Source organism: Cibotium barometz, chromosome 29 (genome assembly GCF_041138505.1).
Source record: "Cibotium barometz isolate CiBa-2024 chromosome 29, ASM4113850v1, whole genome shotgun sequence".
NCBI lineage: Eukaryota > Viridiplantae > Streptophyta > Polypodiopsida > Cyatheales > Cibotiaceae > Cibotium > Cibotium barometz.
This window is the reverse complement of record NC_141074.1, coordinates 38,494,986-38,519,996: the sequence shown is the minus strand read 5'-3', so window position 1 is coordinate 38,519,996 and position 25,011 is coordinate 38,494,986. Positions and strand designations below refer to the sequence as shown.

The following is a 25,011-nucleotide window of genomic DNA, read 5'->3' as shown; positions in this document are numbered from 1 at the left end:
AGGCATGATGAGGAGAGAAGACGTGCAGTGCAGATCATTAAGTGAGCAACAAACAAGGACTAAAGCTCATTAAATAAGCAAGAGAACGTCCAAGAAAAGAAGGCACACCACAATATGGCGAAAGGAACAGATGCCAATCGTAAGCAGACATGCATACAAACAGTAGATGAGCAGTACAGGTCATTAAGCGAGAAACATAGAAGCAATGAAGTTGATTAAATAAGCATGAGAACGTCCAAGAAAAGAAGGGCACACCACAATATGACGAAAAGGAAGAGTTACGAATCGTAAACATACATGCATGCGTATGTAGAACAAGGCATGCGATGGAAGCATATGAACCAACAAGAAAAAGACACATTATAGTATGGCGAAGATGAACCAACAAGAAAAAGACACATTACAGTATAACGAAGACAGAGATTCAGCAAAGGAATGATACGTCACACACGAAGGTAGAGATTGGAAACCGTCCAGAAAGACGATGTGGAAGAAGTCCAGTTTGCTAGTTGTCGACGGTTCAACTCCAGAAGGACATTGGCGCGGAGGTTGACAGTTCATGAGCAGGGAAGCTAATGAAAAACAAGAGGCTCGAGGTGCCATCCGCTAGCATGAACATCCAAAGAGCAAAGCGCCGACTAGAGCGGATAACTGAGCGACGATGCGATCATTACTCGAACCATAGAAATAGGGATTGTACCTCGACAGCATGCGACATGAATGCAAATGGCATGCGAATATGTGATGTGTTAAGGCAACGATGACACGTGTTCGAAGAGGCCAACGCATGAAAATAGAATTAGCAAGACACGTGTCCCATGGTCGTCTTCAAAAATTAATATATGCACCCAAAAAGAATTGCCATGGTCACCTTGGAAAAATTAATATATCCACCCAAAAAGAAAGGTTTTGGATGCATATATATTAAGGATACCAGAATATCTCATGGATGGCCCAATATGCACCTACAACGTTTCTTGAAGAGGCTATTAATTACTTTCCTATGATTTTTACCTCGATTTTGTGATATCCTAATACTTGTAAATCTTTCCAAAAATAGATACTCAAGAGTTTATCTGGCTTGTCAGCACGCGTGTTTGTTTAAATCTTCCCAAAAATAGATAGTGCAGATTTTATATCGCTTATCAGCACAACGTGTGTCCATCGAATTGCTCTATAGCTCTTTGGAGTCCGATGTCTCTCTTTCTCTCACGATATGCACGTTGCATAGAACTTCGTGAAGTCCGACGTCTTTTTCATTTTGTTGGGATGACAGAGGATACCATACACAGGTACACTGATTTGTCTCATAGGCCGAGTTCGGTCTTTTGGAAGACGTTAATAAAACCTTTCTTTCTTTCTCTCTCTCTCTCTCTCTCTCTCTCTCTCTCTCTCTTGCATGCACTGTATAGGGACACAGGGGTTGGTCATGACAAGGAGTGGATTCTCTCTTCTCTCTTCTCTCTCACAGACTCCACACAGTCACAAGAGAAGGCCGATGACGACAAGAGGATGACGAAGTCTGTACTCTCGAAGACCCTGCCGTTGAGCCAAGCCCTAGTCCGCCATGTAGCCAAACCCTAATCGAGTAGTTTTGCTGTGCTTTACGTAAACCCTATCTGGGAAAGCCCAAGGGGGTGGTGGCGGAGGTAGTCTAGAAAGTAGAGATGCCGCCAAGGGGGTGGTGGCAGAGATTGTCGAGATACTGCTAAGGTTTTCAACCATAAAGTTATCTGAAGTTGCCTTATTAATAAATATACAACACTAACAAAAAGTGTGAATATACAACACTAATTATTTCATGGATCTCCCAATGGGGCTAAGCCTAAAGAGAACGCAAAAGCAATGGCTACTTAACCTTAAAAATGTTCATCTGGGCATGAGGGCGATGGTGATCTGATTCGATCACAGTCCTGTGTTATTTTTTTGGCCCAAGATATGAGTGCAGGTGGGCAACTGCGTGACTCTTTTGCTGCAAGCCCTCTTATTGAAGGCCCGGATAGAGAGGATTGCATGGGTCAAGGATGCCAGAACTGCGCAGTGGAGCTCGCCAGCTGCAGCAGCAACACTGCTCTCCTCCTGTCGAACCAGCACCGGAAGCACCTCCTCCTGCTGCCGTAAACCCTGCGCAAACATACCCCAGACGATCCGCAGGTAAGAAGCGCATCAATGGCCATCACCAGCAACACCATGGTGCCTTGCCCTTGCTCAACGCTTCTGTGAGAACGCGTGCTGCCGTTGCCAAAGAGGTCGCATTAGGCTTAGACCTTGCAGAAAAGAGGAAGACTGGAGGGCTAGAGTTTGCGGGGAAGCAGCAGATAGCTGAAGCTGGAGTGTTAGTGTTTGCAGGGAAGAAGCAGGCGGCTAATTCTGGAGGGTTAGAGGTTGAGAAGAAGAAGCAGACGGATAAAGCTGCAGTCGATTTAGGGTTACCAGGGAAGAAACAGAAGCCAGCCAAAGCTCCCAAGGCAGCCAGGAAATCTAGAGCGGCTAATGGACCCCGGACTCGGGCATTAGGGCGAAGCAAGCAGGTGCATCAGTCCGATTTCAACAAAGCTGCAGCAGATCTTAATTTAGGCAAAAGTTCATCCAAACTACCATCCAAGATGGACAAGGAGAGTGCTGGCAAAAGCGCAGAACGGGTTGTTGGAGGAGGTGAAGATGATGGAAATGCTGCACCCTTGCCAGAACGGGTAATCTTCTATAATATTTTGTGTTCCAGTATGTTCTACATGATCAGGCTTTGGTTCCATTATGTTCTACTTGATCACTCTTTACTTCGAACACATTTGGATTAATGCTTGTTCCATTTGTCAATCTTTGTGGTTCAATGAACAATCCAGCCAATTTTGGAAGGCAGTGTTTTTCATCTTCATGTCGGATGCTCATAGTGTTTTCACAGTCATGGCTGATGGGTGGGGAACGTCTGCTAGACAATGAGCTGGAATAGTTGTTGCTTCTCTAATATCTCACTTCCTTGCATCTGTCCTCCTTTTTCACAAAAGGAGCAGTACCTCCTTTTTGGGCATTCTTGGATGGTGTGTCCAAGTGACTGCCATATAGCACACCACAAGCCCTTCTTGGCTTCTTGTGGAGTCTTCAATTCTTCAATCTCCCTTTTGAGTTAAAGCAGGGTACTTTCCTCACTCGTAGTTTTCTGGCTCACTTTGAGTGCCTCCAGCTCTTGCTTCAGCTGAGCCCTGGGGTCACTTGGTTGTGTCACTGTTGGATGTATAGAGCCCACATCAGGCTGAAACACGAGTCGTGCATTTTGAAGTTGAGAGGCTAGCAGAAGACTCTCTCAAATCTTCTGTTGGGTGGACCTGGGCAAGGCCTGTGTCACCCATTGACGCACCATGACCTTGCAATCCCTTTGTACAGTTTCATTTCTTCATTGCTAAGCCAAAAAGCTGAAGGCAATGTATATCACATTCTCTAGAGTAACTCCATACATCAAATAAGGCAGCATATAATCGTGAAAAAAGTCCTGTTTTGTTGTTGTTGAAAGAATGGAAATTTGGAAGCCCCCATGGAAGAGTTAACAAGTGTTAACCTTCAATCTGATGGATATAGATATGTCTACATACATACATGGATACATACGTACGTACGTATGTGTACGTTCGTACATACATGATGTATGTATGTATGTATATGCACATGATTCATACATACGTACATACATACATGATGTATGCATGTATGTATATGTGATGCATATATATACGTCTATATGTGTTCATATATACACACATATACATATGTATACTTATAGAGACAAACACATACACACACTCACATATATATATATATATATATATTGTATGTACATATATATACATACGTGTATGTATATATATGTACATACAATATACATGTATATATATATATACGTATATATATATATACACATATATATACATGTATATATATATATATATATATATATACGTATATATATATATATATACATATACGTATATATACGTGTATGTATATATATATACGTACGTATATATATATATATACGTATATATACGTGTATATATATATACGTATATATATATGTATGTATATATATATATACGTATATATATATATATACGTATATATACGTGTATGTATATATATATATATATATATATATATATATATATATATATATATATATATACGTATATATATACGTGTATGTATATATATATATATATACGTATATATATATACATACACGTGTATATATATATATACGTACCATATGCATACGTATATATACATATATATATACGTATGCATATGGTGTGTGTGTATATATATATATATATATATATATATATATATATATATATATATATATATATATATATATATATATACGTGTATATATGTATATATATATATATATATATACGTATATATACATATATATATACGTATGCATATGGTGTGTGTGTATATATATATATACGTGTATATATGTATATATATATATATATATATATATACGTGTATATATGTGTGTGTGTGTGTGTATGTATATATGTATATATATGTATACGTGTATATATATACGTGTATACGTATATATATATGTATGTATGTATGTATGTATATACATACATATATTATACATATATATACATACGTATATTATACATATATATATATATATATATATATATATATATATATATATATATATATGTATGTATGTATGTATGTATGTATGTATGTATGTATGTATGTATGACATACATACATACATACATACATACATACATACATACATATATATATATATATATATATATATATATATATATACATACATACGTGTATATACATATATATACATATATATATACATATATATACATACGTGTATATGTATATATATACATATACATATACATATACATATACAAATATGTATATATATATATATATATATATACATATAGCAAGAAAGTAAAAGCCATATATATACATACATATATGAGTGTAGATGTGAGTATGTGTGTGTGTATATGTATGTATGTATGGCTTTTACTTTCTTGCTATATATATATATATAGCCTTTCAACTTCCTTCACACTGCAATCCCTCAGGGCTGGCTGTTTTTCCAACCACTTGTTGACTTTCGAAGTGCTTTGTGCACACTTGCCCTGTTATTTCATTTAGTTGTACTGTTGTTTTTTGTGTTGCCATTCCTCATGCATTGTTGGATATCAGGCTTTATTTTGGTTAGAGTTGAACATGTAGAGAACATTGTGGAGTGCTTCTTGGTTATCTTAAGTCCTTACTGGAGCTATTTTCTAGTGTTGTTCTTGTGCAATTCAACATGCTTTTCAAGGGTGCAGATTACCTGTATTGAATTACTTTGAATGGATGGCAGGTTCAAGTAGGGGGATCGCCAGTCTACAGAATTGAAAGGAAGTTGGGAAAAGGTGGATTTGGGCAGGTTTATGTTGGACAGAAGGTTACTGGTGGATCTGAACGGACAGGTCCACAGGCTGTGGAGGTAGCCATTTGGAGACATATACTAATTGAACATGTTGTTGGGTTCTTCTTTAAACTGTTTCCTTTTTGTCAGTAAATGATATTTTGGGTTTTGGGCTGCAGGTCGCTTTGAAGTTTGAACATAGAAACAGTAAAGGTTGCAACCAGAGCCCCCCTTACGAGTGGCAGGTTTACAAGTATGCTTGGTTTAAGGATTACAAATTTTGACTGTTATATGTTGACAAGTCAAATCGGTAGATTTCTTAATATAGTGATATCTTTTGTCTAACTCAAAGTAATGCTTGACTTAGTTAATTGACCTTTTGAACTGATTGAAATTTTGGTCAGCACTCTTGGAGGTAGTCATGGAATACCCCGTGTTCATTTCAAAGGGCGGCAAGGAGATTATTATGTCATGGTATGAACTGATGTATGGGGATTTCTAGAATTATCTTGCTGGATATTTTTTTACATCCTTAAACTATGGACCAACTTTCAGCTGAATAGGGTGTTGTATCCAGGTTATGGATATGCTGGGCCCTAGCCTATGGGATGCCTGGAACAATTCCGGGCAAGCGTATGTCAATTTTTGTATCTTTCCAATTGGAAATGCAATTGTGTTTTGTATCCTAGTATTGGATGCGATTAGGATTTGGGCTCCTCCTTGCTGTAGGATGTGCACTGAGATGGTCGCTTGTATTGCGGTGGAAGCCATTTCAATCCTTGAAAAAATGCATCTTAGGGGGTAAGATTTAGTTCAGTCATCATAACGAATATTTAGAGTGGGAATGCATTTTTAGAGATTTAGCGTGTTTGAGATTTAGTGTGTTTTTAATGGATGCAAATTTTGGTTTCAGCTATGTTCATGGAGATGTGAAGCCAGAGAACTTCTTGCTTGGTCCATCTGGTACACGTGATGAAAAGAAGCTTTTTCTTGTCGATCTTGGATTAGGTGAGTTTTTATGTAAAACCAGAAATATGCTGGCTTTCTACTGAAAGCATAGTTTCTCATCTGGGTTAAGGTGTATCTTCCTTCATATATGTGTAATTTCTGTCTGACAAACACAATGAACAGCCACAAAATGGAAAGATGCAAGCAGTGGGCAGCATGTGGACTACGACCAGAGACCTGATGTGTTTAGGTAAATGGAGATAAGGTCTCCATTTAAAGCTTCCACGCTTTCAATGATCTTTGTTCTGAACCGCCTTACCATTTTATCTTGCAGGGGAACTGTAAGGTATGCTAGTGTACATGCCCATCTAGGAAGAACCGGCAGCCGTAGAGATGATTTAGAGTCTTTGGCCTACACACTGATTTTCTTACTTCGAGGTCGCTTGCCATGGCAAGGCTATCAGGTTGGAGCTTGATCGATTGGTGTGCCTCATTACTGGAAGTTTGGACTGTTAGTACAAAAAATTCTTGAAGTTGTATTTGAAAGTTGGCTAGCAACTTGAAGAAATAGTCATGTGGGTCCTTTTCAGTTGAACATGCATGATGCTATGTTTGTGCTTCACCGGCTGCATTTGTTCTACTCTTGAGTATTGTACTTGGTACGTGTACAAAGGACAAAAGAAATTTTGTGACCGAAGAAGAACTGCTACATGTCCATCTTTGATATGGTCCAAATCTCTTTATACAAAATGTGGGATGCTAAGAGGGCTTTAAATAGTTTCGCTGGACTTTTAGCTTATTGAAGAGTAACTACGGTTAGATATTCTTGGCTTGTAAGCTAAGATCACCATCTTTAGTAAACCATATAAGCATGACATAGTGTTGATTTTTTTTTAAAAAGTACGGAAAGTGTGAACTAATTTTACTTTTTGGTTGTGTTCATTTTGCTTTCAACAAGCTTTAAGGCCTCTAGAGAGCATCTGGAGAATCTGCAATAAGTGCAATGTAATCAGCATAAAGTAGTAATGCCTGCTAGTGATATGCCTTCTCTCCCTCCTCTGATTCCCAGTTTAGGTCTGGTGTAGTGCTTGGTGTTGTCCTTAAGTAAGGCATCTCATCAGTTGTGTCCACGGAGAATGTCTTGCTTGTTCAACTTCTTTTCACCTATTTGGTGGCTAGGTACATCAACCTCTCATCAGTCCATTTCTATACCTCTGGACTTCTTTGGCGTCCTTTTCTTCTCTGGCCTCTCAGGAGTCTATCTCTATGCCTCTCTATTTCATGAAATATTAGCTTCACACATCTTTTCTATTATGCTATGACCCATTGCAAAGGCCCAAATCCCTTAGAAAGGCATCGGTAGCGGGCTCTGATTCTATAGTGTGCTGGGCATCTTAGGATGGTATGCTCCTCGGTCTCAACCTTATGCATATCATGTTGGAGGTGCAAATCTTACTGGGTAGTGGGGATTCCAAGTTGGGAAAAGGGATGCCAAGTAATCCCACATGTAAAGGCAGTGTGAAAGATGTGAGGGTATATATAGTCCAAAGTGACCCCTCCTATCTTCAACTTTCCCAAGCTTGTCTTTTGTGGAAGATTGGAGGGCTGGTTGGTTATAGTGGGGACTTGTCTTCGCATGCCAGGGCCTTCGTAGGCCCATGCGGATGTGTGTGTCTCTAGGGTTGCTAGCGGAGGGGCATGTTGGGCGCATTTGCTGGCCAGCTGTTGGCCATGGGTGACATGGTAACGCTTGGTTTCCAAGATGGTATCAAATCTCTGGTTCACGATCCCGGGCCACTTCCCTCCGCACTCAATTGGATGGGGGTGTTGGAGGTGCAAATCTTGCATGGGTAGTGGGGATTGCAAGATGGGAGAAGGATGCCAAGTAATCTTGAAGACAATGTGGGAGATTAAAGGGTATACACCCTCCTCTATTTGACTCCTCCTAGCTTGTCTTTTGTGGAAGATTGGAGAGCCGGTTAAGTAGAGTGGGGACTTGCCTTAGCGTGCCAACGTCTCCGCAAGCCCATGCGGATGTGTGCCTCTAGGGGTGCTAGCGGCCCTCGAAGTGGAGGGGCACACTGGGCACATTTGTTGGCTAGTTATTGGCCATGGGCGGCGTTGTGATAACAATGATGATGTCGTCGGGGTGCCATCTAGTTCTTGCAAAGAGGATGCACCGACCTAAGAGGGCCGAGTCCTGGAAGGAGGGGATGCTTGGGCCTCTGGAGGACTAGTTGAGTCCCGCCAATGCGAGTCTCTTGATCCCATTGGAGGTGGATCAAGGGGTGGCTCTCCCAAAGCTAAAGTCACCAAGTCAGATTGTCTGCTACCTTCATAGTAGGGAAGCGTCGATATGCCGACGATGGTCATGGAAGTCCACAACCCTCACTCGCTAGGGGCATGAGGGGTAGTCATGAATGCCGAAGATCGTGAGGGAAATGTCATGCTAGGAGAAGGAAGCTACCCAAACCAAATGGGGGGCAATTCTATGGGAGTGTGCCATGTGGGGAAATGACAAGGGTTGATGTCGAGGCCGAGGTGTCAACATTTGGGCGTTCTCTACACTTTGGACGAGCTTTGGACCTATAGATGAGCTCCATAGTGGACATGACGCCTTATGGCAAGGACTTATGTCTATGCCAAGGGTCATGTGGAGTGGCACGTCATGGGGCAGGGGACTTATGTCTATGCCGAGGGCCAATCGGTTGGATATGTGAGGTTGTGGATTTTGGTCCGCGCCCATATTCAGAGTATGGTGTTCCGGTTGGCCTAGGAATGAAATGTCTACGCCCGGAATGATCGCCCCTTACAAGCTAAATGAAAGGGAGATCGTCCAACACATTCTTATGTATGTCATACTTGCATGCTTGAAACTGTTTTCGCGTGAATTGTTTTACTAACTGCAAGATCTGTGTCTAGTTTATGGGCAAGGAATGCCCTCTCGTGAACCGTGCGTGTGAATCTGTATTATGACGTCGCCTATGGGCTGTGGATAGGGGGTAGGTGTGACTCAAAACTCTTTATTTAAGCATACCAGATTTATAGTTCAATTTGCTGTTTTGTAGGTTCATATTTCATTAAAGTACAGTCGGACATCTTATAAGTGAGTTTGGACATCCACACTTCATCAATGAGTGGGCAGAAAAATTTTGGGCATTTATCTCTTTGGTCGGCCAAGCTATTGTGGCCAGGCACCCTCCCCACTTATGGGAGGGGTGTTAATTGTGCTGAGATGGACCAATGGCCACCCTCTTTTCTTATGGAAACCTCATCTTTCTCTCCCTCCTCCCTCTTGAATGGGGCGCCTACCTCAAGGAGGCATATGGAAAGAGTTTTACACACAAAAACCAGTCCATACACTCTCTTGCTTGTTCTTTGGAAGTTCTCATGCATGGAGGAGCTTGTTCATGGTCAAATAACAGGCATCTAGTCCCGGATTGACTTAATTCTCAACTCTCTTATGGATTTCTACAGGATGGCGAGGGTTTTGAGCGATTCTGTCGTCAACAATTCTTCCAAATGCTGAAGTCCTGATTCTGTAGAAACCCTAATTATGTTGAAACCTTAATTTTGCAAAACACTAATTTAGCAAAACCCTAATTTTAGCCAAGAGTTCTATGGAGTATTTCTTCATCATTAGTTGGAAGGTGTTTGTAAATGGAAACCGAATCTCGGGTAAGAGCTTTTTGTGTTCTCTAAACCCACTCTACATCTCTGTTGTTTCTTCGCGAGAGAAGCTGTGGATTCAACCTCTACACCGACACAACATGTTTGAAATTGATTTTATATGCATGAATGTTGTTGGAAATTTGGCAAGCATTGCTCATGGAGCTTGTATGTAAAATTCCTTGAAAATACAAATCATATTGCAAGGGGGGTCGGCTCTTTCTGGCCCTATTGCAGGGTCATTTCAATTTTCAGCATTGCTATCTTATTTTGTGTTGTGCCAAATCACTTTATTTACGAGCATTGATAGTTCAAGTGTGTCAAGATTGAGCTCAATCCGACCGGGGGAATTACACAAGGCAGGTCCCTTATTTGAGGCCAACAAGCCTCACTTGATAGGGGAGTGTTGAGGGAAGGGGGAGTGGAACAAGGAATCCACAATCTGAGCAAGGTAGGAACTATTGCGACCCCAAGCAAGGTGTGGTCGGGCTTCAAGAAGGGGGTGACCTATGAGACATTGGATGAGTGTGCTCCACATAAGAGATTGATGTGGACGCTCCTCGCAACACCCAGGATGTGACTGGAATAGAGTTAGGTGAAGTGCCCCCTAGGCTCAAAAGAGACTGCCCGCAAACTTATCTCAAAGGAGACGCTAAGTTTGTGGATCGAGGCCGCAAAAATAATCCACGTCGGGGATGTCAAATCCCCAAGGTCACCTCGTGGGGCAAACCTACTACAAGACCCGAAACCTACAAAACAAAGCCATAAACCGTTAAGGGGGTGTAGGCCTGACTCACCACCTAACCATGTCAGCCGTGGGCAAAGCCCACAAGACTTGGCTATCCCCTCGAGCCATGAGCTGAGCTAACTAGCTAGACGTACCGACCAGTCTCTACCCCATGACGTCCCATACCACCATGGAGCTACCCTTGCGGGCCTTGAGACTGCTGCCGGCCTCAGTTGCATGAAGCAGGTGCACGTCTGCACTAGATCCAGGCTCCTGACCGCAGAGCTCTTGCATAGCCTCGTGAGTCTTTGACCAACTGACAGACGCTGGTTGGCCACCCTTTTATAGGCTCTTGGCTGGTCATCGGGCGTCCAGGTCCACACATGGGTGCTTGCCCGTTAGTCCATCCCTAGCCCAACTCGCCAATTTGCCTGCCTGGCTCCAAGCTACCCTAAGCCTCAAAGTATATCTACTGTGCTGCACACAGTAGATATACTTTGTGCACATGACAGACTCCCTTTCCTCTAAGAGCTCACTCTTGAGCTCAGTAAAAACTCAGGGTAATCTCTCTGAAGGATAGTCAATGTCTCCCGTGTAGCGTCCTCCTCAACACGATCCTTCCACTTGATCTTGTATTCCGTGAGTAGCATACGCCGCAATCGTCTTTCACGAAATCCAAGAATCTTTTCCGGTTCGTGCGGCACAAATGTCATATCCTCAACATCTATGACTTCTTGAGGAGTAACTAGCTGGTCTGCTCCACCTAGTACTTCCTTAAGTCTACTAACATGAAATATGGGATAAACTTTCACATGAGAAGGCAAGTCCAATTCATATGCAACTGAACCAATTTGGCGTTTAATTCGAAATGGTCCACAGTATCTAGGGGATAATTTCGGAGATCGGCCCGTCCATAAAGTCTCGGAATCGTTCGGAACTCGCAAATACACCATCGTTTCTTCAGAGAACTCTCTCGGTGAACGATGTCTATCAGAATAAAATCTGTCTTTGTCTTAAGCACTTCTAATAGGTTCTTTCGCAACCTGTAACATTTCTTGCATGTCTTGCAAAAAAGTACGCACTGCATCATGCTGAAGTCTTGAAAATCCCATGGTAACAGGTGATGTAGATTGAAATCCGTACGTAAGCATAAAAGGACGAAAACTTGTACTCGTATGCTTAGTATTGTTGTATGCAAATTCTAACATAGGAAGATAATCCTCCCATGAACCCTGTCTTTTGGAGACATGCACGAAGCATGTCCTCCAAAGTCTGATTGACCCTTTCAGTCGGGCCATTAGATCGAGGATGATTTGAGGAACTCATATTCAAAGTTGTTTCCAACTTCTCAAAAACAAGCCTCCAAAAGTCACTTGTAAACTTTGAGTCTCTATCATTGACTATGTTATGTGGTAAACCGTACAGTCAAAACAATTGCTCGATAAACTGTCTTACTAATTGCATAGCCATAACAGTCTTCCGTGTAGGTAAAAATCTAGTCATCTTTGTCAAGCGGTCTACCACAACCCAAATAGAATCATGGCCTTGGCGTATTCTTGGCAATCCTGTTATAAAATCCATGGAAATACTTTCCCACTTATTACCTGGGATTTGCAAAGGATGCAATAACCCCGCCTGCCTAAAGCGTTCAGCTTTATTTGCTTGACAAATTTGACACTTGAGGACATAATCTTCTACATATCCTTTCATCTTTGGACAATAGAAAGTGTCTCACTAAAGCTAATGTCTTCTTTATCCCGAGGTGTCCAGCAGAAGGGGCGTCATGACACTCCTTAAGAATCTTGGACCTAATGTCTGGGACCTGCAGTACATAAATTTTGTCATTACGGAACAGTAAACCATTCCGAATCATCCATTGGCCTCCCACAGCCTGAATCGTAGGCTGCTCAGTCACCAAGTCTTGGTCAATCAACTGCATGTAACTACTAATGCATAGCCCTCATGAGCAAAGTTAGTCTCTTCTTTAGTGCCCACTGTAGCAGCCAAACCTTGTTGCTTCTTTTTCTTTTCACTCTCAATGCGCTTCTTGCATTCCTCAATGAGATGGCCAGGTTTTCTACAATAGTTACATCTCTTCTTTTTCTTGGTTTCACCCTCTTTAGACGAGGTAGAATTTAAATGGGCATGTGGTTTGCCCTTAGGCTTACCACTAGATGAAGCCCTAGATTTACCTTTGTTTCGATCAAAGGCACCAAATGCCTTATCAACAGAAAGCATAGTAGTCCTGTTAGAACGAGACTGCTCTTTCTGCAATAAGAGAGTCACCAACTCATCAAAGGTATACAGGTTTGGATTACCCTTCATGAGTAGACGAAGAGTAGTAGCAAAATCCTGATAGGATTCTGGCAAACCCTGAAGCATTGTAGATACAAGTGAACCATCTGGAATGACCTCATCAATGTTGATAAGCTGCTCTCGCAAATCCTTGATGCGGGTAAGAAACTTGTCCATTGAATCACCCTCATTCATATGCTCAGAGTCAATCTTCTTGCGAATAGACAACACGAGCCTCATTGCGAACCTGATACAAAGAAGCAAGTACATCCCATGAACCTTTAGTAGAAGTGCATGAACGAATGTGTGGTATAACCTGCCTTTTGCATGAAAGGGAAATCAAAGCATGTGCCTGAGCATCCTTGGCATCCCATCTTAGCTGTTCTGGAGTGGGTGGCAAAGGTGCAGAAGATGTAGCACCACTTGAAGATACATCATCACCTGCATCAATAGTGCCTGAAGTACTTGCTGCTCGTGCAAGAACAATAGGCCTGACATCAGCCCGTGATACATAGACCCACGAATTCTTTGCAACTAGTACATGTTTCATCATATATGCCCACATAGGATAGTTGGTGCCATCCAACTTATCATCAATGGAGAGCATACCAAACAAATCACTAGTATTCCTAGACATGGCTATCACAAATGCGTACAAAGAGGTAGTGTGACTGAATCAAGGCAAAAATCTCCAAAGCAGTCCAAATGTTGAGACACTTGAAAATTGGGGGAAATTCCCCAAATGTTGGGTAGAGCAGGTCGACATAGGTACAGGCGGCAGTGCTTAGTATGGCAGCACAGGGCAGTAGGCATTGTAGGGCAGTAGTAGGCGGTGGCAGGGCGGCGCACAACAGTGCTCGGCTGGTCGAGTCGAGCAGAGCAAGTGGGCGAAACCCTAACCGTAACCCTAATCGTACTCTGATACCAATGTTGGGGTTGGGGAGAGCTTGTCTGCCTGTACACACACACACACACACACACACACACACACACACACACACAGTGAGCTTGAACAAGGAAACGTGAGAGAGAGGAAAAAAGTACTCTATTGTGATAAGGTACAAAAGTACAATGAGTACAGTAAAAGCCTAGGGCAAGGTGCCCAACACACATAAGTGTGTTCACACGGGGAAAAAACCTGTGTCCAGCCACAGGGAAAAAGTGCCCATGAGTAAGCTGGGTTCACACCTGAACTAGCTAGGAGTGGCCGGACGGACATGATCAACATATATAAGAAGCCTGTATCCTCTTGGTGAGGCATAGAAGACCCGTGGAGAATCTTGAGGGAGAATTTTTGAAGAACCATCGCCTTCATCAACTTTCCTCTCTACTTCTTCACGCCACCCATCTTCTCCACCTCCGCCGGCGGCAATCTCCCTTGCAGTGCCAATCAGCCACACCAGTGCGCCACATGTTTGTTGCTCAGCCTCCTGCCACCGTTTCTGCCTTGCCTTGCTGCCTCTGCCAGAGAAGCGCCGCCTGCGCCTGCGCCGCATCTGCCCGAGTGACGTCCTGTGTTCTGTGTGCCGCCTGCACATCCATCTGCCAACTTTGCCTAGAGTAGAAGCACCGTCTTTGAACCAGCTGCCTGCGCCAGCTCCGCCTACTGTAGCAGGCAGAGCTTCGCTCAGGTGGTTGAAGTCTTCTGCACAGGACAGCAAGTGGAGATGGCCCAGGCGCTTGAACAAGCCCTGAAGTACTGCCTTGTTCTCTACTGTGCTGCCATTTCTTATTCAGCCACCAACAGCAGTAAAGGCAGCCATTTGCTATCTTGAACAGCCCCCTGTTCTATCCACTAGTTATCACCTTGGAGTTTGCCATCTTGGGATTCCTGTCCATATTACGTGAAGAGTTCTTGTGGGTGTTTGAAAGCCTTAGAATTTGGTTCAAGTATTCGATATTGGTACTAGCCTGATGTAAGACTCTTGTGGGTCATCCTCGTGGTGAGCTCAGCATCTTGTGCCTAGACATCGACCTCAGCCTGACCATGACATTGGCACTTTGTTTGATGTTTTATTCATCTGTTGTATTGGTCCTGGCTTGGAAAAGCCCGTGGATTGTTCTTGAAATAAATTCCTTCAGAGGGGGCGGGGCCTGTTCCCCGCTCAGCGTGGTATACTGTGTGAAACCCCTATTCCCATCTCTCTCTTCCCCTTCTCTCTCTCTATCTTTATCTCTCATACACGTGGTTACACCTGTCACTCACGCTCCGTTGGGCTTACAGTGGTATCAAAGCAGGATTTCTCTTGAAGAATTTTTTTCTAGGTTGACAGAACCATGTCGAGAGTTGAGGGAGACCAAGGGCCTCAAGAAGGGAACAACTACGAAGCCAACCCAGAGCATCAAGGAGAGATCCAAGGCCGCCTATCTGTCTCTCATGATACCGCAGTCATGACATCAACTGAATATCGAGACTTTCAAAAGTTCAAAAAGTATCTTCAAGATGAAGAGTTCCTAGCTTGGAGAGCCAATAAGGAACAAGACTACAGAAGAGCTCAGATGTTCGAGGACTTTATCAAAGACCAGGCCACTAAAGTTGAAGGTGTGGAAGCCGCCAAAGCATATTTATGAGGTAAAGGGGTTACCATTGGAGAAGAACCCAAAGCCACCCGCTCCATCACTCATGGAGGATAGAGAGAAGTTACCCCTAGACCCGCTCTATTAGATGCAAGATGCAGCCTCCTCTCTACTTCCTCACGCCACCCATCTCCTCCACCTCCCCCGGCGACAATCTCCCTTGTAGTTCCAATCAGCCACTAGTGCGCCACTTGTTTGTTGCTCAGCCTCCTGTCGCCGTTTCTACCCCACCTTGCCGCCTCTGCCAGAGAAGCGCCGCTTGTGCTGCATCTGCCCAAGTGACCTTCTCTTTTCTATGCGCCGCGTGCACATCCATCTGCCGCCTCTGCCTAGACGCCTATGCCTAGAGTAGAATCGCTGTCTCTGAACTAGCCGCATGTGCCAGCTCCGCCTATTGTCCCGTGCTGAGATTTCAGCCGCCTGCGCCATCTCCGCCTACTGTCTTGTGCAGAAGACTTCAGCCGCTTGCGGCAGCTCCACCTGCTGCCGCCTACACCACCTTGTGCAACAGCACATCATCACCGGCCACTGCTGCCCTTGGAGAGCAACGTTTGGCGCCAAAGGCACCACCCTGATCCGCCTGAACACCCTTGGAGTATTGCTCTGTTCTCTACTATGCTGCCATCTCTTATTTAGCCACCAACAGCAGTAAAGCCAACCATTCACTACCTTGAACAGCCCCCTGTTCTATCCAGTAGTTATCACCTTGGAGTTTGCCATCTTGGGATTCCTGTCCATATTACGTGAAGAGTTCTTGTGGGTGTTTGAAAGCCTTAGAATTTGGTTCAAGTATTCGATATTAGTACTAGCCCGGTGTACGACTCTTGTGGGTCATCCTTGTGGTGAGCTCGGCATCAATTATCTTGTGCCTCGACATCGACCTCGGCCCAAGCATGACATCGGCACTTTGTTTGATATTGTATTGATCCTGGCTTGGAAAAGCCCGTGGATTGTTTCTGAAATAAATTCCTGAAGAGGGGACGAGGCTTGTTCCCAGCTCAATGTGGTGTACTGTGTGAAATCCCTATTCCCATCTCTCTCTTCCCCTTCTCTCTCTCTATCTTTTTCTCTCATACACGTGGTTACATCTGTCACTGCACGCTCCGTTGGGCTTACACCTACAAAGACCTTGCATACAATTACGCAGTTTGAAGCTTGGAATGGCAGAAAGCCCTCTGTGGCTCATTTACGCATTTTTGGTTGTATTGCTTATGCACTTGTCCCTGAGCAACTTTGCAGCAAGCTTGATGATAAGGCTGCTAAATGTATTTTTGTGGGATATAGCTCAGAAAGTAAGGGTTACCATCTCTATTATCCTGCTACCAAGCGGATTCTTGTGAGTGGAGATAATGTATTTGTGGAAGATGCAATTCAGCTCTTGCTTTTATCTAAAAAACAGAAAAATGTATGTTCGTAGGACATATTCGACACTCTTCTTTCATTGTTCAATGCAGGATACATTGATATAGAGCATTTGGGTAATTCAAGGAATGCTGAAAATCAGCCTACACAGGTTACAAATCAATATGTTTTTCAGCCCACAGATTAGCCTATTGATGAGGCAAATGTGGATGATGCTGTTGATGAGGGAGTCAAAAAGTATGCCAAAATGGCTGGCAGCAAATTGGCGACTCTTTTGCCTAACAGAACACGTGCAGGTTCCCATCATGTATCTCATGTTGATGTAAGTTATGTTCTTATTGCCAGTTTATGTGATGAAGAGAAACTTGTCTCCTTTGATGAAGCAAAGGAATCTGAAAATTGGATGAGTGCTATGCAATTTGAGTATGATTCGATACTAAAAAATGATACATTGGATTTGGTAGACTTGTCTCTTGGCAAGAAGGCCATTGGTACGAAATGGGTTTACAAGCTCAAACGTAGAGCGGATGGCAGTGTTGAGCGATACAAAGCTAGGCTTATTGCACTACCATGCGGACTATCATTGCATTTGCAGCACATAAAGGTTGGAATGTATGTCAGTTGGATATTAAAACTGCTTTCTTGAATGGAGATTTTCACGAGGAGGTCTATGTATCTCAACCTCATGGTTTTGTTTAGAAAATTTAGGAATCAAAAGTATGCAGATTGAAGAAAGCTTTTTTGTAACAGCCCAACTGACAATACTCTCTATATTAAGGAGACTAAGGATGTTTTATTGGTCATCGTATTATACGTTGATGACATGCTGTTCACAGGCCGTAATGATGATCATATTTTAGCTTTTATAGCTGATTTAGAGAAGTCTTTTGAGATGTCAGATCTTGGACCGTTGCACTATTATTTGGGCATTGAGTTTTTGCAGCGTAATGATGGCATTGTTATGGTGCAGAGGAAATACATAGATGCATTGTTGAATGTCACATGCACTTTGCATTGTAGTGCATGGTGACAAGATGGCTCATCATCATCAGTGCAACATTGTACAGTATTAGTACTCTTTAGGATGATAATTGTTGTACGCCGTGACCCCATTGTAATCCTCAGTCCAGGATATGTCAAGCACGAGCTACGTAGGTCATTCCTCAGCCATAGTGAGTGAGTTAGTCAGTCAAGTTCCTTAACCCACTTGAAGAGATTCATTCATGCATGTAGAGTCCCTAGAAACCTTAGGGTTTGCATTAGAAAGCACTCTGCATATTGCATATCATTCATCCATTGCATATAGACCATTGGAGAAGCCTTGAAATAGCATCTAGTATTTTTAGGATATTTATTAGCATTTATCTGGCATTTTTCCATAATTTCCAGCATTTAATACCATTTATCCATGATAAACAAGTCGTGTAGCATTCAGTGTCCAGTCGGCTAGCCCTTCAGCCAACCGACCAGCCACTTAGAAGCATATAAATAGTCTTGCATTGCATCACTCTTTCCATATCATCATTACTTGGGAGTCAAGCGTTCCCCTTCACCACAAAGAGCATCAACGCATGAAGCATTCAGCCATCAATCATCAAAACGCAGCATCTACAGCATTCAGCCAGTAGGAGCACTTCAGTACCTTGCGTTTTCAACACACATACAGTTTTCAGCATACATACAACTCATCGTTATGTTTCAGCCACTTTGGTGAAGGTAAAACTCAGCATTCGTATTCATTTCATCATTCATTCGCAGCCTAGAAACAGTCCCAATCAGCCCATACCTCAGCCTCAGATTTGCAGCCTTCCCTGGTTCCATTGGGAAGAGTGCATAGGCTTGAGATTGGTCATCATTGGTGCTTCTACAGTCGTGTACAGTTCAGCCCAACTCTTGGTCCTTTGAGATCTTATCGCCAGTACAAAGTCAGTCTCTTCAAAGTAATAAAGCAAATACTATTTTGGTAACGCGATAGGGGGCCCTTGAGTGGGTAATTCGGGACCCCATACGGTGTACAGTTTCTCTCTCTCTCTCTCTCTCTCTCTCTCTCTCTCTCTCTCTCTCTCTCTCTCTCTCTCTCTGTTTGCGCCTCTCTGCGTTGCCGCCGCCTTCGCCCCTGCTCGCCGCCTTGCTCGCGCTACGCTGGCCTGTTTTCCTGTCCGCTAGTCCCTCCGCCTGGGCTGGCTTTGTTCGCTCTATTCGCCGCCGCCTTTTGTTCGCTCTGTTCGCGCCTCTGTGCGTAGCTGCCGCCTTCGCCCATGCACGCTGCCCTCTCTCCCGCCTGGGCTTGCTCTGTTCTGTCTGGACCCGCTATGCTATTCTGTTCGCCTCGCTGCCTGCTCACGCTATGCTGGCCCGTCTCCCTGTCCACTAGTCTCTCCGTCGGGGCTAGCTCTGTTCGCCCTGTTCGCCGCCGCCTTCTGTTCGCTCTGTTCGTGCCTCTGTGCGTAGCCGCTGCCTTCACCCTTGCTCGCCACCCTCTCTCCCGCCTGGGCTGGCTCTATTCTGTCTGGACCCGCTATGCTATTCTGTTCGCCTCGCTGCCCTGCTCGCACTACGCTGGCCCGTCTCCCTGTCCGCTAGTCTCTCCGCCTCCCGTTTCCCACCCACCCTTCCTCAGGCCCCCAAGGCAGCAACATAACTCTCTCTCTCTCTCTCTCTCTCCCTCCTCATTGCCTATGGGAAGCATTGCAGAGTAATCTCGAGGAATGGCTTCGAGTCTCCAAGAGAAGCTCGAGGCCCTCGAGACGGCAATGAAGGCACTAATCAAGGAGAACAAGAAGACATCTGATTCCAACCTTAATGAGGTGGAGAACAAACTACACCGACACATCATGGCCCTCGAAGCACGGGTCACGGACCTTGAACAAGAGAACACGGCACTCAAGGAGGAGGTGAGTGCATTGAAAGTGGAACTGGTAGCCGTCAAGAACACCGAGAAAGAAGAAGGGGAGATCAATGACAACACTCTCATGGCCATCAAAGAAGAGATCTCCATGGAGATCACAAAGGACATGGAGGGAAAACTCGAAGCCAAGCAGTCAGGATGGGTTGAGGTGGTGAAGAAGAACATCCGTAAAGAAGTGAGGGAGGAGACTCAAAGGGAAGAACACCAAATCATTCACACCACCATTGAGGAGGAGAAGATGAGGCATGCCCGCCGCCTCAACATTCGAGTCACAGGCATAGCCGAGACACCCGACTCCACTCCCGAGAAAGATGGACAGCTTCTATGCATGAAGCTCGGCTACAGGAAAGAGGACCCTCTCCCCTTCACCAAAGCATGGAGAGCCAAGAAAGACTCAACATGCAAGCGAGCCCTCATCCTACAGTTTGCAGGAGAGACGGAGAGGGTCACCTTCATGAGGAAGAGGGTGATTCTACGAGGATTAAAGGGAGATCCCATCTATTTGGATGACGACCTTACAAGGATGCATATAGAAGACAGGAAAACATGCATGCCTAGAGTCCTACAGGCCCGGAAAGAGGGCAAGAGAGCATTCTATCGCGATGGTTGTGCCATCATCGATGGCAAGGCCACCGATTAGCGCCAGGCAGCCTATGGGACATCGGCTATGGAGGATTCAGATTCACAGATACACATAGTAGTTTGGAACTGCGATGGAGCACTTTGGACACATCCTGGGAGGATGGAGGAAGTCATGGAGGGACGGGACATCATACTACTTACAGAGACGCACTAGAGTCCAGAGAGGATGCCACCCAAAGTAGAGGGCTATCAGTGGGAGTTTACATACAGGGGGACCACACGACAGAGCACATCGAGAAGATCTGGAGGTATAGCGGTACTCTTCAAGCGAGAGCTACAGGAGCGCCTACAGGTGGTAGCATGTGACGAGGAGACTAGATACATGTGGATTAGACTGCAGCTCTCAGCAGACAGGGTGTTATACATTGCTCTATGCTACTTCTCTCCTAGAGGATCGAGATATGCCATGACAGCAGAGGATAAGAGTAGAGGCGAGGAAGAGGACACAGGGCCATTGGGAGAGTCACCATATGCAGCCCTTTCAGATGAGATTATACACTACTCCAACTTGGGGGAAGTCCTCCTTATGGGGGACTTCAATGCACGGACACAGAGCCGACAGTGGGACATTTATGATTTCGAGCACCCCGAGGCGGGGATCCCATCAGAGATGGTTTGGGGCATCTATGCTTTATATGAGCAGGTCTTCGGGCGCATACGATGCCCCGGGGGATATCTGATGTTATTGCTAGCACCATAGGTGTGAAGCAAGGATGCCCACTCTCTCCTACACTATTTGGGCTATACATCGATGAGGTGGTTGACTTCATTGGTCCTGGTGGTGGGGACGGGGTAGACATCTCAGGTACCACCGTCCACATTATGCTATATGCAGATGATATTATTTTGGTCTCTGAGTTGCGGATGGGACTACAGCACCATCTCCATGCACTCAATGACTTCTGCACATAGAGGGGGCTTACAATGAACCTTGGGAAAACCAAGGCCATGATTTTCCACACCTCAGGGCCGGTTCGATGACAGGCCATCTTCACACTAGCAGGAGGACAAGTAGAGGTGGTAGACTCATATGTGTACCTGGGGATTACATTTATGACTCCGCCAGGAAGATTTACTATGGCATAGGTAGCCAGGGATAGACTCACACGAGGGTATGCAGCTCTGGCCATGCTAGAGAGACAATGTCACCAAGCACACTTCCAGGAGCCCCGCACGAAGGGGTGGTTGTTTGACACACTAGTCACCCCTGCTTTGATGTATGTTGCAGCAGTATGGGCACCTGGGCTCGCTACCTCCACATGGTCTCAGATAGAGAGGCCTCAGATTCTCATGCTCTCACGGATGATCTGCAGCAAACCCTCCGTCCCACATGACATTGTCCGGACGGAGTTTGCTGCACCTCCTATGCTAGTAGAGGCCCTCTTCCAGACGATCTGCTTCATACAGAGGATCAGAGATATTCCATCAGATCGACTCTCACATAGAGCTTTTGAGACGTCCAGGCAGCTCGCAGAGCGTGGAGATAGGAGATCATGGTATTCACAGATGATACAGTGGCTCACTCAACATGGTCTTGACATAGATCACCTGCCACCTTTCCAGTATGATATACATGCACCACACATCCAGCTCTTTCACAGTGAGAGGAACAGAGTCCTTCGGCAGGATTTATGGCAACGATACACTCAAGAGACTTGGATTACACCCAGTCAGTCTCTACCGCCGAATATGCTATACTATAGAGATCAGTTTATGCGTATCTCAGCGGATGGATTCATATAGAGACCTGGATACATGGATGTGTACATGCCTCACAGTGCCCGAGTGGTGATTGGCCAGCTTAGAGTGTCATCACACTAGCTTGAGATTGAGGTAGGTAGGGCAGCACGGATCCCCAGAGCAGAGAGGATATGCAGACTATGCCAGGAGGAGGTTGAGAGTGAGGAACTGTGGAACATTATGTATGCAGATGTAGAGCATATAGGGTCATTAGAGAGAGATACGCCACCATCTTCAGTGGACATCCCTCACTCCGCGAGATCATGGAGTTCGCAAACCAGCGTAGATTTGGCCAGTTCTTGCTAGAGACACAGCGCCACAGAGAGAGACTGCTACGGACTCATACCACAGGGAGAGGTGGGCGATAGCTCCAGCTCACTGATTTCTTCGTATGCTTGCATGGGATGAGCATGCAGACTTACTGAAGCGATCCACAATGGTAAAACACTGAGTGTTACGGGATCCGGTGGATGCTGGTAGAGGCCCTACAAAGTCCATAGAAATGTCGATGAAAGGTCCGTCGGGGATAGGCAAAGGTTGAAGTAACCCCACCTTCTTTGTATGTGGAACCTTAACTTTTTGACAAATCTTACAGACTTGAACATGTGAATTTACATCACGCCTCATTTTTGGCCAATAAAAGGACCGTTCTAATTTCTCGAGGGTACTGTTGATACCTCTATGTCCTCCAACTAAGGAGTCATGGGCATCATGGAGAAGAGCTGCTCGCTTTTGTCGAATGACACAGAGACGGTTCTTGTAGAACAACTAAGCGTTCTGCACTGAGTAATGGCCAGACTCAGAAATGAGGGCCAAATTGTATTGAGTACCAAACTCAGGGGAGTCGACATACTCGTCTTTCATGCTATCTAAGTCTTTCCCCATGATTTCGAGAATGGACTGGGTTATGCTTACCAGGGATGTACTCGATCATTCCTCCAAATTATTGGAAGAGCTAACTCCATTTGGCTTGCCAATCACTCCACTGGGCACTTGGCATGGTTTGAAGCCACTTAAGTGCTTGGTGGCATGTTTTGACTGTGAAAACCTGTCCATAAGCAACTGCTGTGTACATTATGAACATGACACCCACTGCAACTGTTCATGGTATGACGCCTGAACAGAAGTTTACAGGCATAAGATCAGATGTGTCTCATTTGAAAGTGTTTGGGTGTATTGCATATGTGCAGGTTCTTGATGAAGTGAGAACAAAGTTGGATCCAAAGGCAGAGAAATGCATCTTTATTGGTTATGCTATGGAGCAGAAAGGTTATAGATGTTATAACTCTACCACTTGTGAGATGCGAGTAAGTAGAGATGTTGTGTTTGACGAGATGAGTAGTTGGTATGCACCAATAGTGAAGGCAACAGATGATGCAGATGTAAGAAGTGCTGATGCTGCACCACATGTAGAGCAACAATCACAGGTGCTTAGTGGACCAGGAGAGTCCTCTAGTAGTGGATCCAATGTTAGCCCATTGTCAGACAGATTGAGGATAGATGTAGATACACATATATCACGCAAAGGGAAGGAAAAGTTAGATAAACCTTTTGTGCCTGATGTGTCAGCAAGTCACTCATATGTGGTAGGAGGGCGGGGGCCGTGTTTTGAGTTGACCAGATCAGTCCGTTAGGGGTGCTCTCTCGCCTTGTTTCTTTTTCTCTTCTTTGCTGAGGCTATGAGCATGTATCTGACAGCAGAGGAGGTTGGTTTGAGAGGACTCCAGCTCCTAGTCCGGGGTGAGGACATGCTCGATTCTGAGTTTGCTGATGACACGGGATTATTTTTGCATGGCCAGGAGGCCAATCTTCAGAGGGCAGAGCAGTCGCTACATGTTTTTGGTGCATCTTCGGGAGCATTGATCAATTGGCGCAAGACAGTGGCCTTTTGGATCAGTAGCGCTCCCACTCCGGCATGGAGCCCAGACCCGGGTTTTAGATGGATTCCTCTTGGCATAGCAGTGCGGTATTTGGGATGCCAGATTGGACTTGATTTGTCACCTGAGCAGCAGATGGCCTCGCTTCTTCTGAGCATTCGGAAGAAGCTTTTGTATTGGAGTACAGCTCGGCTATCCTTGGCTGGGAGGGTGGTGGTGACAAATCAGGTGCTTTTAGCGACCATGTGGTACATCACGTCTTGCTGGATCTTCTCGAGCTCTTGCATCAGCCAGGTACAGAGGCTGATCAGGAACTTTCTTTGGTTTGGGCGGGACGGTCAGCCAGCCCGGGCTAAGGTTGCTTGGGCAGTTATTACTCTTTCGCTGGCCCAGGGGGGCTTGGGCATTATAGATCCAGTTGATCAGAGTAGAGCCTTATTGGGGAAGCTTATTGTTCGGGGGCTGCTTCTAGGCCCTGAGCCTTGGAAGGAACTTCTTTTTCAACGACTGCAGGATAGGGCTCCTCCAGCCGGGGGCACTTGGGCACCAGAGATACGATGGATCTTCATAGAGATGAGGAGGACAGGCCTCGGTAGAGGATGGGAGGACAGATTTGCCCTGAGCATCCTGCGAGCTTGGGAGCTTCTAAGACCGGGGCTTTATCAGAGACCTACTTGTGATGAGGAGCGGGCCAGACAGCCGCTCATCTGGAGCCCCGCGGTACGCACTTAGCAGGGTCATATGTTGGGTTCTCGGCCTCGTCTAGCCTGGGGACCATTGGCGGCAGGCCCAGCACGCAGTTTTGGAGACTGGCAGGCCTTCT

The 25,011-nt window shown here is 44.9% G+C and overlaps 1 protein-coding gene across 4 annotated transcripts in view; it reads left to right on the top strand.

Annotated features, from left to right (window-relative positions):
• Window positions 1-1,753: 1,753 nt before the first annotated feature.
• Window positions 1,754-25,011, top strand: part of LOC147622141 (casein kinase 1-like protein HD16) — a 70,202-nt gene continuing 46,944 nt past the window's right edge. Inside the window, exons 1-10 of one of the 4 annotated variants that reach the window (XM_086823261.1) lie at window positions 1,787-2,154; window positions 2,350-2,693; window positions 5,396-5,521; window positions 5,623-5,696; window positions 5,848-5,917; window positions 6,021-6,076; window positions 6,173-6,244; window positions 6,357-6,451; window positions 6,575-6,641; window positions 6,726-6,855. In XM_086823261.1, the coding sequence (XP_086679387.1) occupies window positions 2,025-2,154; window positions 2,350-2,693; window positions 5,396-5,521; window positions 5,623-5,696; window positions 5,848-5,917; window positions 6,021-6,076; window positions 6,173-6,244; window positions 6,357-6,451; window positions 6,575-6,641; window positions 6,726-6,855 (1,164 nt within the window). In that variant the 5' untranslated portion in view covers window positions 1,787-2,024. Of the gene's footprint in view, window positions 2,694-5,395; window positions 5,522-5,622; window positions 5,697-5,847; window positions 5,918-6,006; window positions 6,077-6,172; window positions 6,245-6,356; window positions 6,452-6,574; window positions 6,642-6,725; window positions 6,856-25,011 lie in introns of those variants that run through there. The other 3 variants (XM_086823260.1, XR_015269656.1, XM_086823262.1) reach the window with 3 other exon arrangements.